At 47.2% G+C, this 13,490-nt stretch overlaps 1 protein-coding gene across 7 annotated transcripts in view; it reads left to right on the top strand.

Moving 5' to 3' along the window:
- SFSWAP (splicing factor SWAP) overlaps positions 1-13,490 on the top strand; it is a 94,194-nt gene that overhangs the window by 15,199 nt on the left and 65,505 nt on the right. For all 7 annotated transcript variants that reach the window (XM_005572640.4, XM_005572641.4, XM_005572642.4 and 4 more), the window contains exons 5-7: positions 310-535; positions 1,844-1,956; positions 3,208-3,343. In XM_005572640.4, the coding sequence (XP_005572697.3) occupies positions 310-535; positions 1,844-1,956; positions 3,208-3,343 (475 nt within the window). The remainder of the gene's footprint in view (positions 1-309; positions 536-1,843; positions 1,957-3,207; positions 3,344-13,490) is intronic.

A 13,490-nucleotide genomic window follows, 5' to 3' on the forward strand; every position in this document is an offset into this window, starting at 1 on the left:
CCATCATAGAACCAAACTTAAAGACCCTTGATATATAGAAAAATGTTGACTTGGTGCAAAAAGAGGTTGCCTCCCATGGATCTGTACCACCGTGGAGTGGCCTGCCTCAGCTGGCGAGTTTTCTCCCCTGCAAAATCCTGACGAGATTTGGAGATGAGGAGTCTGAACAGCCTTGGCTCTTCCAGCTTCAAGTCTCGTATCTCTTAAAATTGACAGTAAAGCTAGAGTCATTTCTTTGTTTTAATGAAATCATGTGGCCGGTGGACAAGAGCACAGATGGGTAATGTGAATATGTGTGTTTTCCCGTAGCCACCAACTGCTAAAATGCACGCCATCATCGAGCGCACGGCCAGCTTCGTGTGCAGGCAGGGAGCGCAGTTTGAGATCATGCTGAAGGCCAAGCAGGCCCGGAACTCCCAGTTCGACTTCCTGCGCTTCGACCACTACCTCAACCCCTACTATAAGTTCATCCAGAAAGCCATGAAAGAGGGACGCTACACCATCCTGGCGGAAAACAAAAGTGACGAGAAAAAAAGTAGGTCCCACTGCATCTGTTCCATCCGGACTTTGGGCCTGTGTTGTGGGGGTGGCAGGCAGGGGGTGGTTCTGGGAAAAGTTTGAAGACGTACATTCTTACAGATGCATGGTTGAAAGCCAGACTTGAATTTCTAGAATGTGTCTGAAATCCTGCAGCTAAGGCGTGATCATTACCCCTGCTGGTGCACCTTTATTAAATCCTTGGTTAATATTTTATAGATAAATGAAATATAATTAAATATTGATGCTATCAGAACATAATCATCTGGGTGGGAAATTTTTGCCCTCATTTTACCCACTTAACGTTTCAGAGAGAAAACAGTTATACCCTCTCTTGGATTATTCATGTACCATAGTGTTCAGGGCTGTATAGCTCTATACATGGCCACAAAAGTGAAAATTTTACTTGGATTATCTATTTTAAGCTATTATTTTTATAACAGTGTTTCTCTTTTAGAGTTCTTACTGCAAAAGCCAGTTAGCTGTATTTTGAATAAAGATGGTATTTTGACAAGTCTGTTCATAGATGTGTGTATATATATACACACACACACACACATATCTTCCATTGAATTTTTTTTTTTTTTTTTAATTAGAGACAGAGTCTCACTCTTGCCCAGGTTGGAGTGCAGTGGCATGAGCGCGATCTTTGCTCACTACAACCTCTGCCTCCTGGGTTCAAGCAATTCTCATGCCTCAGCCTCCCGAGTAGCTGGGATAGTGGGCACGTGCCACCACGGCCAGCTAATTTTTGTATTTTTAGTGGAGACAGGGTTTCACCATGTTGGCCAGGCTGGTCTCGAACTCCTGACCTCAGGTGATCTGTCCGCCTCAGCCTCCCAAAGTGCTGGGATTATAGGCGTGAGCCACTGTGCCTGGCCCTTCCACTGAATTTTGTTCTCTTCAGCTAAAATAAGTTTCAAATCAGTTGTGTAAATCTTAATGCAGATCTCATCTTCAGGTTTGTTGTAGTTGTTTATTTCTGTTTGTTATTTTACTTTTCATAAATTAGTACAATTTTTGCCCTTTTTTAAAAAAGAAAAAAAAAGAAAGAAGAAAGCATACAGAGCCCCAGACCAGCTGGTGTTCAGTGTTGGCAGGAGTCACCAAATGGCCAAAGGTTGCAGTCCTTTCTAGCTGGCCTTCGTCTGAGCAACTTGGGTGACTCTAGGGAAAAATTACTAATAGTGTTTTTTGGACAGATAACCAAGAAGCTCTACCTTTGGCTGCTTCTAAGTTTTTGCATAATTTTTGTACTTTTTTTCTCACCAAACACCAAAATCTTGAAATGTGATTTTGATTTCAGAATCAGGAGTCAGCTCTGACAATGAAGATGATGATGATGAAGAAGATGGGAATTACTTGCATCCCTCTCTCTTTGCCTCCAAGAAGTGTAACCGCCTTGAAGAGCTGATGAAGGTTTTTATCTCATTGTTGAACTATATTTTTTATGCCACCACAAAACTGCTAACGTAATTTTGGAAAATTTGAAGCATGTCATTCTTGTGTGTTACAGTTGTATCTTATTTTATCATCATTGAAGTGTATTTGCATTTTTGTTTTTAGCTGGGTGACAAAGCATCTGCTTCTTTGGTTTCTTACCTATCTATCTTATAAAATTCATGAGCATTTGCTCATGATAATTTTATCATTTCATTAGAGTTTTACTCTCTGAGATACTTAGAATAAGTAGAGTGTTGGTTAAGACTTGGAAATTGTTCTGTTGTCCGGGTGCGGTGGCTCACACATGTAATCCCAGCACTTTGGGAGGCTGAGGCGGGTGGATGACCTGAGGTCAGGAGTTCAAGACCAGCCTGGCCAGCATGGCGAAACCCCATCGCTACTAAAAATACGAAAATTAGCCAGGCATGGTGGGTGCACTTGTAATTCCAGCTACTCAGGAGGCTGAGGCATGAGAATTGCTTGAACCTGGGAGGTGGAGGTTGCAATGAGCCAAGATCACACTATTGCACTCAAATCTGGGAGACGGAGTGAGACTGTGTCTCAAAAAGAAAAAAAGAAAATTGTTTAGTTGTGATTTCATCATAGGATTAGATTTTGTAGGTGATTAGAATGTATGCATCTTCAAGTCCTCTGTTACCATCATAGATTGTTTTTAAATAAATGTTTCCACTTCTAATTCTCCTCTCATCTGTGTGATGAAACCACTCAGCAGTATCTTGTGGTTAATTCACACCACTCTGCCATTTGCGACAGAAAAAACTAGAGTCTACTAGATTTAAGTGTCTAGTTTTCAGCAGTTAAGCATCTAGTTTCAGCAGTTGTGCAGTGTGGGTGACCTTTTGTGGGAATGATTGCTGATTGATTGGACTGGAAAAGCTGTTGGTGATTAAAAATCAGAAACTCCTATAAGGAAAAACAGTTTGAAGTTTTGCATGGGGTTTAATTGGTGTCAAACTGGACTTAGTTGTTCATCTGTCCTTTTCTTGATAGTTATTTTGGAAATTGAAACCCTGTGTTTACTCAGTTCCTCTGAGACAGCCAGCTGGGGCATTTGGCCACAACTAGTTAGGACCTACATGGGTGCATGCGTGTGTGTGTTTTTTCTGAGGCATGTACACTGTGTCCTAGAGGTGAGCGTTGTGTAGCAGAAGAGTTCCGTGTGGTTCCGAATACTGAACGCTAAGGCTGTGTCTTCTCTGTTTTCAGCCCTTGAAGGTGGTGGACCCAGATCATCCCCTCGCAGCGCTTGTTCGTAAGGCGCAGGCTGACAGCTCCACTCCCACCCCACACAACGCAGACGGTGTGCCTGTGCAGCCCTCCCAGGTGGAGTACACGGCAGACTGTGAGTACTCACTGTGTGTATCCTGACCTGTGTTCAGCTGCCTGTGACAGAGCCAGCTGCAGGGCTCTAAACCCCAGGTGTTCTGTCCTCAGTGTAGCAAGTTTGGAAGCAGGCAGCCCAGAGCCAGCGTGGGCCCCGAGGGAGAGTGCCATGAGGCCTTGCTTGGCCCCGTGTCAGCAAGATGCTGCCCTGTTCCAGCATTAGCTCTGCATTCCAGGAAGGACTGGCAAAGGTAGTTGGCTGCCTCCTCTTTCTTTTTTTTTTTTGAGACAGGGTTTCACTCTGTTGCCCGGGCTGGAGTGCAGGGATGCAAGCATGGTTCACTGCATCCTTACCTCCCAGACTCAAACGATCTTCCCACCTCACTCTCCCTATTAGGTGGGACTACAGGCACTATAACTCTGGGCTGATTTTGATTTTTTGATAGGGATGGGATCTCACTGTGTTGCCCAGGCTGGTCTCGAGCTCCTGGGCTTAAGCAATTCTCCTGCCTTGGCCTCCAAAAGTGCTAGGATTACAGGCGCAAGTCGCTGCTCCTGGCCCTGGCTCTGCCTTCTTTAAATATCTCCCCCCAAACCATACCTAGTGGCTTCCCTTACCTCTCAGTGGCTAGCGTGGTGTCACGTGGTCTCCCCACCTGCAGCAGAGGCTGGGCAGTGGGGCCTCCGTTAAACATATTGCTGCCCTAAACAAAGTCAAATGCTGTTAAGAACAGGGAGAATGGGAGACACATAGTGTTGTCTAACACAGTTGCTTCTTTAAAAAGGCTCACGGCAGGCCAGACATGGTGGCTGGTGCCTATAATCCCAACACTTTGGGAGGCTGAGGTGGGAGGATCACTTAAGCACAGGAGTTTGAGACCAGCCTGGACAACATACTAAAACCCCATCTCAACAACAAATAAAAAAAGTAGCTGGGCATGGTGGTCTGATCTGCTTGGGAGGCTGACATGAGAGGATGGCTTGGCCCCAGGAGGTCAAGGCCGCAGGGAGCTGTGATTGCACTGCCGCACTCCAGCCTGGGTGATAGAGCAGTACCCTGTCTCCAAAAAAAAGCCTTACAGTGTAAGGCAGCATATTATATGCATATGTAAAGGAATTACATTTCTTTTTCTTGCTGATTGCAATTATTTTATGGTATTAATCGAAGGTAAGTCTTGAAGGTCCATGCAGGAGATCATTTGAAAGTGTTTGGCCTTGGTTCCAGCGTCAGGTCTTTTTGTAATTGTTTTATTCAGAGGTTAAATATGGAATGAGGAAGCTTTAGCAGAGCCGAGGAACCACCTGCTGAATCTGCTTCCCAGGCACATCTGGTGCCCTGACTCCATTTGTAAAGCTTATATTCTTCAGTTCAGCCAGAGATGAATTGTTAAAACATGAGCTCCTCTTTATTTGATACAATATTTTGTAAACATCACAGCTGTGTTCTTCGCTCTTCCCTTTTAGCACTGGCATATACTAAACGTTTTTAGACTTTAAAAAATTAGTTATTTGAGTGAACTCTCTGCATGTGTCCCCCCAAAAAACTTTTAAAGCTGAGATTGTCTTTAAATGATTAAATCAAGTCATATCTAATTTTATTGAATATTCAAATCAAAGATCAGCTCTACTGCTACAGAGGTGCGTGTTGAATGGTGTAGGCAGCCAGCTAGCTGAGGTGCTCTGTAGATCTCTCCTAACGCCCAGTCCTCACTGCTTCACTGCATGGATTTTTGGATAGACGGCCGCACACCTTTAAGTCCTGAGCCCCACTTGGCAGCCTGTGAAGCTCCTGCCCTGGCATCATGGGGTGCTATGCTCTGCCCGGGATGCCTGCCCACTGAGGGACTATCCCTCTGCTTCCTCCTTTCCTTTTTCCAAGCCTGTCGTTGAGTTTGCTTGAGCCACATGCATTGTCTGTGCACGTCCACTAGATCCCTGAAGCTGTTGCAGAGGAGAGGACTACAAATTCAGGGCAGGCTGACCTTGATTATTTGCCGTGTTAATCACTAGTAGAAGAACAGCTATGTGCAGACCCCGCAGGGCCAGGCAGGATGGTGGAGCTGGCTGATAGTGGCCGTTCTGTGACACACAGCATCCCCTGGTCTAGTGGGAACGTGATCTGAACCGAGGCATGCTGGGGCGGCATTGTGAGCTGTCTGGGTCAGAAGGCTGGGCACATTCCCAAGGGTTCACCGCAGGGCGACCAGAGCCCACACACCTTGGTTTCTCCCCACCTGCTGTTGGCTCCCAAGACCACTGATGAACCATGACAGCCTCTGCAGGAACCCCAAACTTACTCTGTTCAGGCCCCCGACTACCACCACCCTGGGCACTGACGGCACCCCACCCCATCCTCCCAGCTGCAAGTGCTCCAGCAGGGGGCGCCCTCTCCTCCCCTCAGTACAGTAGAGTTGTTTTGAAACATTATCTCCCCTCAACACAGCGAGAGCAGTGGACACGCACATGTGAGAGTAAGGCGGCTGGGTGCCTGGAGGCTGGGGAAAGCATGTGTGTCTGATGTTAGGGTCTGTGGGTTTTAGACACACGCTCCTGCATCAGCCATATGGGTCAGAGCCCTTAGCACAGTGCCTAGAGCTTCCTCGATGAGCACTCAGGGCCACCACCACAGTCCCACCCATCTTGGATCTGGAGGCTCAGAAGGTGGGGGAGGTGTCCTCATCCAGTTTCCAAGAAGAGCCAAGAGCTAGAACTTTGGCTCTAAATCACTGTAAAACCCAGCAGAAATCAGTATAAACCTGTACTCAGGCGCTCAGCCTTATGGGATGAGTGGCTGTGGTGTGGCAGTAGTAGGGTCCTCCAGCACCATGCAAGCCCGGGCTGTGCGGCTGCTGCAGAATCTGCAGAGGTTCCAGGGTGCCTCACTCACACACGCCTCCCTGCCCGCCGTCTTCCTCTGCTACCCTTTGAGTATCTTGTTCTGCCTGCCTCGTGCTTCTGTGTGCTGTTGAAGTTTCGTGGGTGGAAGTCCCTCATGACCTCGTCTTCACCTTCCTGGGTTTTCAGTGAAGTTGTTGCGGAATTTGGGGTCCTGTGTGGCGGGTTGTTGGCAGTTGCAGGTGGAGACAGCAGTCATTGCTTTACCCAGGTTTGTCATAATTAGGGAACTACCTGTAATTCATGGACTGACTACTCTGTGGTTATTGGTTTGTAATCAGTCATTGGTAACAGCATTTATTTACAAATGCAGTTCAAATAGAGGGAACACTGGTCATAGTTTTTGGGTTGAGTTCCGTTGTGCTAAAGTTCAAGATAATATTTTTACATTCATTATATGTAGTTAGTTTCCAAAAGTATTAATGCCGTGGGATCTCAACTATGCTTAAAATAATAAACTGAAGAGAGCTGTACAAAAAATACTGTGAGGCTCAGAGCTACCTCTCAGATTGGCATTTGGTTGATTTTTTTTCTCTGCATACTTTTTTCATTTTCCTAATGTTTTTGGGTATGCGTTGCTATTTTACTTTTTTTTTTTTTTTTTTTTTTTTTTTTTTTGAGATGGGAGTCTCACCCCGTCACCCAGGCTGGAGTGCGGTGGTGCAATCTCGGCTCGCTGCAACCTCTACCTCCTGGGTTCAAGCAAGTCACCTGCCTCAGCCTCCCAAGTAGCTGGGATCACAGACGCTCGTGACTACGCCCTGCTAATTTTTGTATTTTTAGTAGAGACGGGGTTTCACCATGTTGGCCAGGCTGGTCTCAAACTCCTGACCTTAGGTGATCCGCCCACCTCAGCCTCCCAAAATGCTGGGATTACAAGCTGAGCCACTGCGCCCAGCCATGTGGCCATTATACTTAAGAAACAAAGTAAAATACAAAGTTCATAGAATAACTGTAGTGTTTGAAACGCCGTGACAGTGAGGACAAGAGCAGCCTGTGCCTTGACCTGAGTTTGTGGCAAGCCCAGGCCTGTACAGATCTCCCGAAGTTCCTTCTCAGGCTTCTGAGCTGCTTGAAGGAAAGACCTTACTCACGGGCTGTGTCTGGCGAGCCTTTGTGAATGCAGTGTATGAAGTTGGGCTTTGTGAATGCAGTGTATGAAGTTGGGCTTTGTGAATGCAGTGTATGAAGTTGGTGGGCTGTTTTGAAATTCCTGCTTCAGCCAGCACAGAGGAAGGTTTGAGGGGCCCCTTTCTGTCTTGGGCCCACCCAGCCCTGCTCAGGAGAGCTTGAGAAGCAGGTCTGTGGGTTGTGCTGCCCTTGGCTGCTCTCAGCTTGCTCCTCGTCTCCCCCTGATGTACCCAGTGCGTTCACAGAAGTGCTGCCCCACGGGGTTTCGTATACAGCCTGTTATTCCTGTATCTCTAATGTGTGATTTTCCATGCTCTGGGCATGCATGGGTTTGTTTCTTAAACAGCCAGCTTTCTACAGAGAAGGCACAACCGTCAGAGGCATTAAAGTAATTTTCAGAAGAGGACTTAAACTGTGGGCTTTGCACTTGGGGAAATAGTAGGATACTGGAGAGAAAGCTATCTGGAAAATTACTAACATTACTGATAACATTTTGGGAGATTCACAGCTGGGGCAAACCTGGGGCCCCGTGGGGTCTGGAAAGGGGTGGGGCTAGTGTCCGTCAAGCACGTCAGCTTCCACAGCACCCAGTTACTTTTCCCGAGAACAGAGGAATTGTGTGTGAGGGAGGAGGCGTGGTTTAAAGCCTGCAGAGACTCATGCCCCACGATGAAAGCAGAGCCCTGTGACCCACGTTTCAAACCACTGCCAACTGTGGACACCAAAGACGAGACAAAGGACGTTTTGGCCGTAGACTTGAAACATCCTGGGACTTACTGGGAAGGTGCATATCGTCAGGAGCTCCTCACCCTGCCCTGCGAGAACTTTCTTGTGTGTGTCTCTGCCATCTCCTCCTCCCATTCCTGACCTGTGGAGCCAGGGGTGGACTGGCAGGCCTATAAGGTGCCTTTCACATTGAGGGTCTTAGGATTTTCAGTCCAGCTTTGCAGGGAGCGGCAGTTTGTCGTTTGTGGGAGGAAATTTCACGATCATAAAGCACAGCATGCATCCTGAGATCCAGGCAGCGACCCCTCCTGCACTGCCCCAGTGCTCAAAGGGTCACAGGAGCAGGGCTTTCGCCTCGCCTCTGAGCAGTGGAGCCGAGGCTGGAGGTGGGCGCGGCTCCGTGTTCTCGGGGGATTTCTTCACTGTGTTTCTCGGGGGCTCACAGACTGCAGCCGTATTCTTGGAGAGAGGAAGAGGCCTGTCACAGCGTCTGACAGCCCAGAAGGAAACAGCAGTCCATACAGTCTCCTCGTGACGGGCACAGAGGACCTCGCCCTGGGGTCACAGGCTTGGTGAGGTAGGGGGACAGGCAAGAGTGGGCCCTGAGGTGTGCAGAATGTGTGTTTGGGCTTGTCTTCCTGCCACAGTGCAGTAGCCCTCCCAGGCCTCGATCCTGGCACCTGCCCCTCCACTCCTCTTGCAGCTTCGTCCTCCAGGGCATGGTCTCCAGATGACTTACCTCCTAGATACAAATAAGACACTAAACACACACATGGGAGCAGCTCAGCGCCCTGTGCGTGGCTTTGCCACCACCATTCGGGAACTTTGCTCCTGTCCTAGGTGAGTGCCCACCATGTGGCACTGAGACCCGACAGCTCAGGTGACAGTGACACCTGCAGCAGAGGCTGGGGAAGCTCAGAGCCTCTGCCACGGTGGACGCCAGGTGGCCCCTGGCACAGAGAGCGTGTTCATCGCTGGCTCCTGCCGCCCTCGAGGACTTGAAGGCTGATGTTGGGCTGGGTGTGGCTCGTACATAGGACAGGGCCCACACACTGGATTCCTGTTTTTCCCCACAACTTAGAATAACAAAGTTACAGACTTTGGGTTCTTACGAAGACAAGAATGAGTGTCTTGGCTAGCCATGATCTAACCCAAGAGGACTTTAAAATGAGTGTGCAGGGGAAATGAGAAGAGGACTTATGATCAAACAGAGAGTGACTAGGAGGTCAGAGAGGCAGCCACCCTGGCCCGCACTCCCCGCTTATAAGCTGGGGCCCCGTTGTTGTGTTACCACACTTCTGTTGTAGAGCCTGTTACGGTTTTGAGTTACACAGTCGTGTGTGCTTGTGCATGTGTGAATGCCCTGTGGACCTGGAGGTCCGTGAGGCAAAGGCTGGGACTGTCTTACTGGCCAGTGTGCTCCCTACACCTCGATCCAAGGGGCCACGGGGATCCCAGGAACATTCACCAAGTAACTTCAGAAAAGTGAAGAGCAGAAGTTCCAAAAGTACCTGGTGCTTCCTGGGAGAAATCACCTGCACAGGTACCTTGGATCCAACTGACACGTGAGATGAACCAGCTCTCTCTCCGTGCGCACGTGTACACACACGTGTATGCTGAGGAGCAGGCATTCAAACATGACGAAGCTGCTGCCGCAGCCGCAGATACCACCTCAGCTGGCATGGCGCATGGGGGCGGGGTGGGGCAGTGCGGGGGGCCTGCTCCGAGAGACAGACAGGTCAGGCCGGAAGCAGCTGTCCGTGAAGGTGACGCTCATACCATAACCTTAGCAGCGAGCTGTTGCCACACAGTCACAAAAGCGGGAGGCAGCAGTGGAACCGCGTGGCCACAGGCACTCGGACTCCCCAGAGAGCTGGCGGGAGGCTTTGCTGGCTGGAAGCAGTGACAAGTATTTGGGTTTGGGGGACAAGGGAAACTTGGAAATGACAAAAAAGCTGAAAAATCAAGTCCCCACAACCTCCCCTAGCGAAGAGAGCCGTCGTAGCCATGGGCTGTGCATCATTCCTGCGCGCCCGCGACAGAAGATTTGCGCGCTTTCCCAGGACGGCCTTTGCAGTTGGGCTTTGCTGTGGCTGGATGACGCTGAGCCCTTTGCTTTGCTTCTCTGGGCCTCAGTTTTCCCATTTGTACCATTAGGGTATTAATTTAAATAGCAGAAGCACTCTATCGTATTCTGAATGGGACACCAGTTAATTCTGGAACGTTTGGGAGGTTTCCCATTGCTCCTGTGAGCCCCAGGGAGAGTTTGAGAAACAAATGATGGAGGGTCCACGTGATCATAAAGTGTATGCTGCCACCGAAGGTCTCTCGAGCCTTGTAGTTGGCGCTTTAAGCAAAATAGGTGGTTAAAACAGGTCTGCACATGCTGTGTGTGGACCCAAACCGTGAACATCTGCTGGGCCTCAGCTCGTCTATTGCTGTTCCCTTGGTCTTGGCGTCCTGTGGTCCTCATGTGAGCTGCACCCAGCCAGCAGAGCCCTGACCTCCAGTCTGGATTTCTGTAAAGTGATGCTGGACTTACAGTAGTTCAAGGACTTGATGGTTACTTCTCCCTCTTCAAGTTGCACTATGGCTTCTTAAAGCAGGTGACTTTTTGTCCATCTTCTCAAAGTATTCAGCTTCATTTTCACAGAAATGATCATTCTCATCTCTCAAGTTTTACGGTTACATAAATTTTCATCAAACATGTAATTACAGTAAGTTTAACTGGAAAAAATAAGAGAAAGACTCTAATGTTAAAAGCAAAAAGGCCCAGGCTTCTGAAGAGACGCCCCTTCTACCCTGGTGTTTGTCATGGCACCGGCCAACCCAGCAAGATGGAGCTGTCATTCTAGCCAGGAAGCTTCTGCGTGTGTCTCACACAAGGCGGCACCAGCACAGAAATCCACAGGCCCTGCAGTGGGAAGGGATGAATGAGTCCCCAGAAACAGATCCAAATAAAAATAGGGACGGAGAAAAGGAAACACCAAGCTAACAGGAAGGGATGTTCTAAGACACGAAGAGCTATTTGGAAAACATCACATTAAAGCCTCACTTTTACCCATATCAGAGTCACTTCCAGATGTAAATGCCAGTTGTGGAAATTCTTAGGAAAGTAAGGATGCTTCAGCAGAATGAAGAATCATCTATTTTCAGTCAGCAGTTATGTTCAACTAATTAAAAAAAATTTGAGGGGAAAAAAAAAGCCTGTATGTCTAAACAGCTTTTACAATCAAATAGGAAAAAAGTCTGATAGTCCAGTAGAAGCATGATCTGCAGTGTGAATAAATCACAGAGGTAAAAATGCCCGTACGGTTTTACAGGCTCACCCTCACTGCCTCTCACAGACATTGTGTCTGTTGACTGCAGAGCCTGAAATCCGTAGTGACCACCACTCCAGCGCTTTGGTTCAGCTCAGCTGCAGCGAGTGTGTTAGGATGGGAGGCTTCGTATTACAGTAGAAAGGAGCGCGCTCACAGGCACACAGAACACTCTGCAGGTCTAAGACTTAGGAGAAGACGAAGATTTCTAGGCTGTTAGAATGTTATTTTGTATATGCGAGTTTGGGTACCTTAATAATAGAGATTAAATAAATGCAGAGGAAACCTACAATGACGTGCCATTTTTCAGCTGTCACTTAAGCAGAGAGAGAAAAGGTGACAGACGTTTATTCTTGGTGGGGGTGTAGATTTGTACCAGCGATGTGGTACATGTGGAGGGCCAGCGGGCAATCAGTCTAAAACACACATGCCTCCAACCCAGGATGTCTACTCTCATTTACTAATGTGTGGGTGAACATGGCTTTGTTCAACATAGCGAACATAGCCACTAGATATTCATCATAGTACGATTTTAGTAGTAGCAAAAGCCTGAGACGACCCACGTCCTCAGTGGAGGACTAATGGAGTCCCTCTGGTGCGCTCTCGAGGCGGGCTGCAGGGCTCTGGGGGTGAGCCAGGACCCGAGTATTGCAGGGCTGCCCGCCGGAATGCCTCTTCCTGAGGATGAAGACGAGGTGACTCAAGAGGAGGGCAGCACAAGGCAGTCTGTTCACGTCAGAAGGGGAGGGAAGTGTCTGTACGTGCTTCTGTATCAGCACCTAAAAGGACAGGTAAGAAGGACCGGTGGCCAGCACAGAGAGGGGAACTGGAAGGATGAGGTCGCAGTCTCACCTGCCCGTTCGTGCTGCTTGAATTTTTTCAGCGTGACTCGTTGCCTCAAAACATGCAGATTGACGTGGTGCTTATTTTGAGACTAAACTAGTATCCTGAATTAATTCCTTACAATTCTGTATTTTAATAATACATGCTTTTATAATTTTGAGGTGTTTCATCTGCTCAGTGTATTTTGTTTAGGCGGAAGCGGTCCCTGTAACATCCTTTTCCCCGTGAAGACTGGCATGCCCAGTACTGCTGTGTCTCGCGGGGGCTGTTGGGTCACTAAGCTTTTCTGGCTTTCATGTGGCCTGGTATTTAATAATTACCTTAGGATACACTCAGTCATTCTTTCTTACTTACTTCCTACCGATAGAGATTTTCCTACATTTTGGCAGCCTGGAAAGAAAAGCATCTATTTTTTTCCTTAAAGTCCAGCAGAATTTTACATATATATATGTATATAAAATGATTTTTCTACAAGCTCATTAAATATGGATGTGTAAAACTAACAATTTATTTCATGTGTTAATTAGCCTGACAATGAACCACTTTTCATGCCCTTTATTTTTCATTACTTAGTTGTCTCCTGCTATTTACCTATAAATCCTTACAGAAGAGTATAAATAATAAAATTAATTATGCAGGCGGCAGTAATAGTGAAATACTGCCCACTGTGATAGCCTATGGTTTTTTAAATAAAATGCCAACTCAGTTTTTCTTAATATTTATTTTATAAATATCTGCAGTGAAATTAAACCATTGCACGTGGCTACTATAGATATTTTCTAGCTTGGTCCCGGTTTTTTAAATGTGTCTTTGCTGTTTATGGTATATTTTTCCTGCAAATCATGACCTTGAAGTTCTTACTTTCCAAACCCGTTTTTAAAAATGATTTTATTGTATGTCAAGAGAAGAAGAAAGAAAGCAAAAATATTACCCAAGATTCCACCATCCAGAAATAGCCATTAGTGAACATCATTAGCAAAGTGGAAAAGACTGAGGTAATCGTGCTAAATAAAAAGGAAAGAAAGAAGCTTGTTATCTGTGGAACACAAAGATCATCTTTATGCACGAATATCAATTAAAATGTTGGCTGTGTCTCTAGAAATACTTACGTTAAAGTGAGAATAAACTTAATTTTACTTAAACAGAAGAGCCTGCAATCTAAAAGTGAAGTAACTGTGGAACTTCGGATGAAAGTTTCCTTTATGCCTAAAGAATTCAGTTCTGAAAAAAGGTCAGGAGACCATTGAGAGG

The sequence above is a fragment of the Macaca fascicularis genome, chromosome 11, assembly GCF_037993035.2.
Source record: "Macaca fascicularis isolate 582-1 chromosome 11, T2T-MFA8v1.1".
Lineage (NCBI taxonomy): Eukaryota > Metazoa > Chordata > Mammalia > Primates > Cercopithecidae > Macaca > Macaca fascicularis.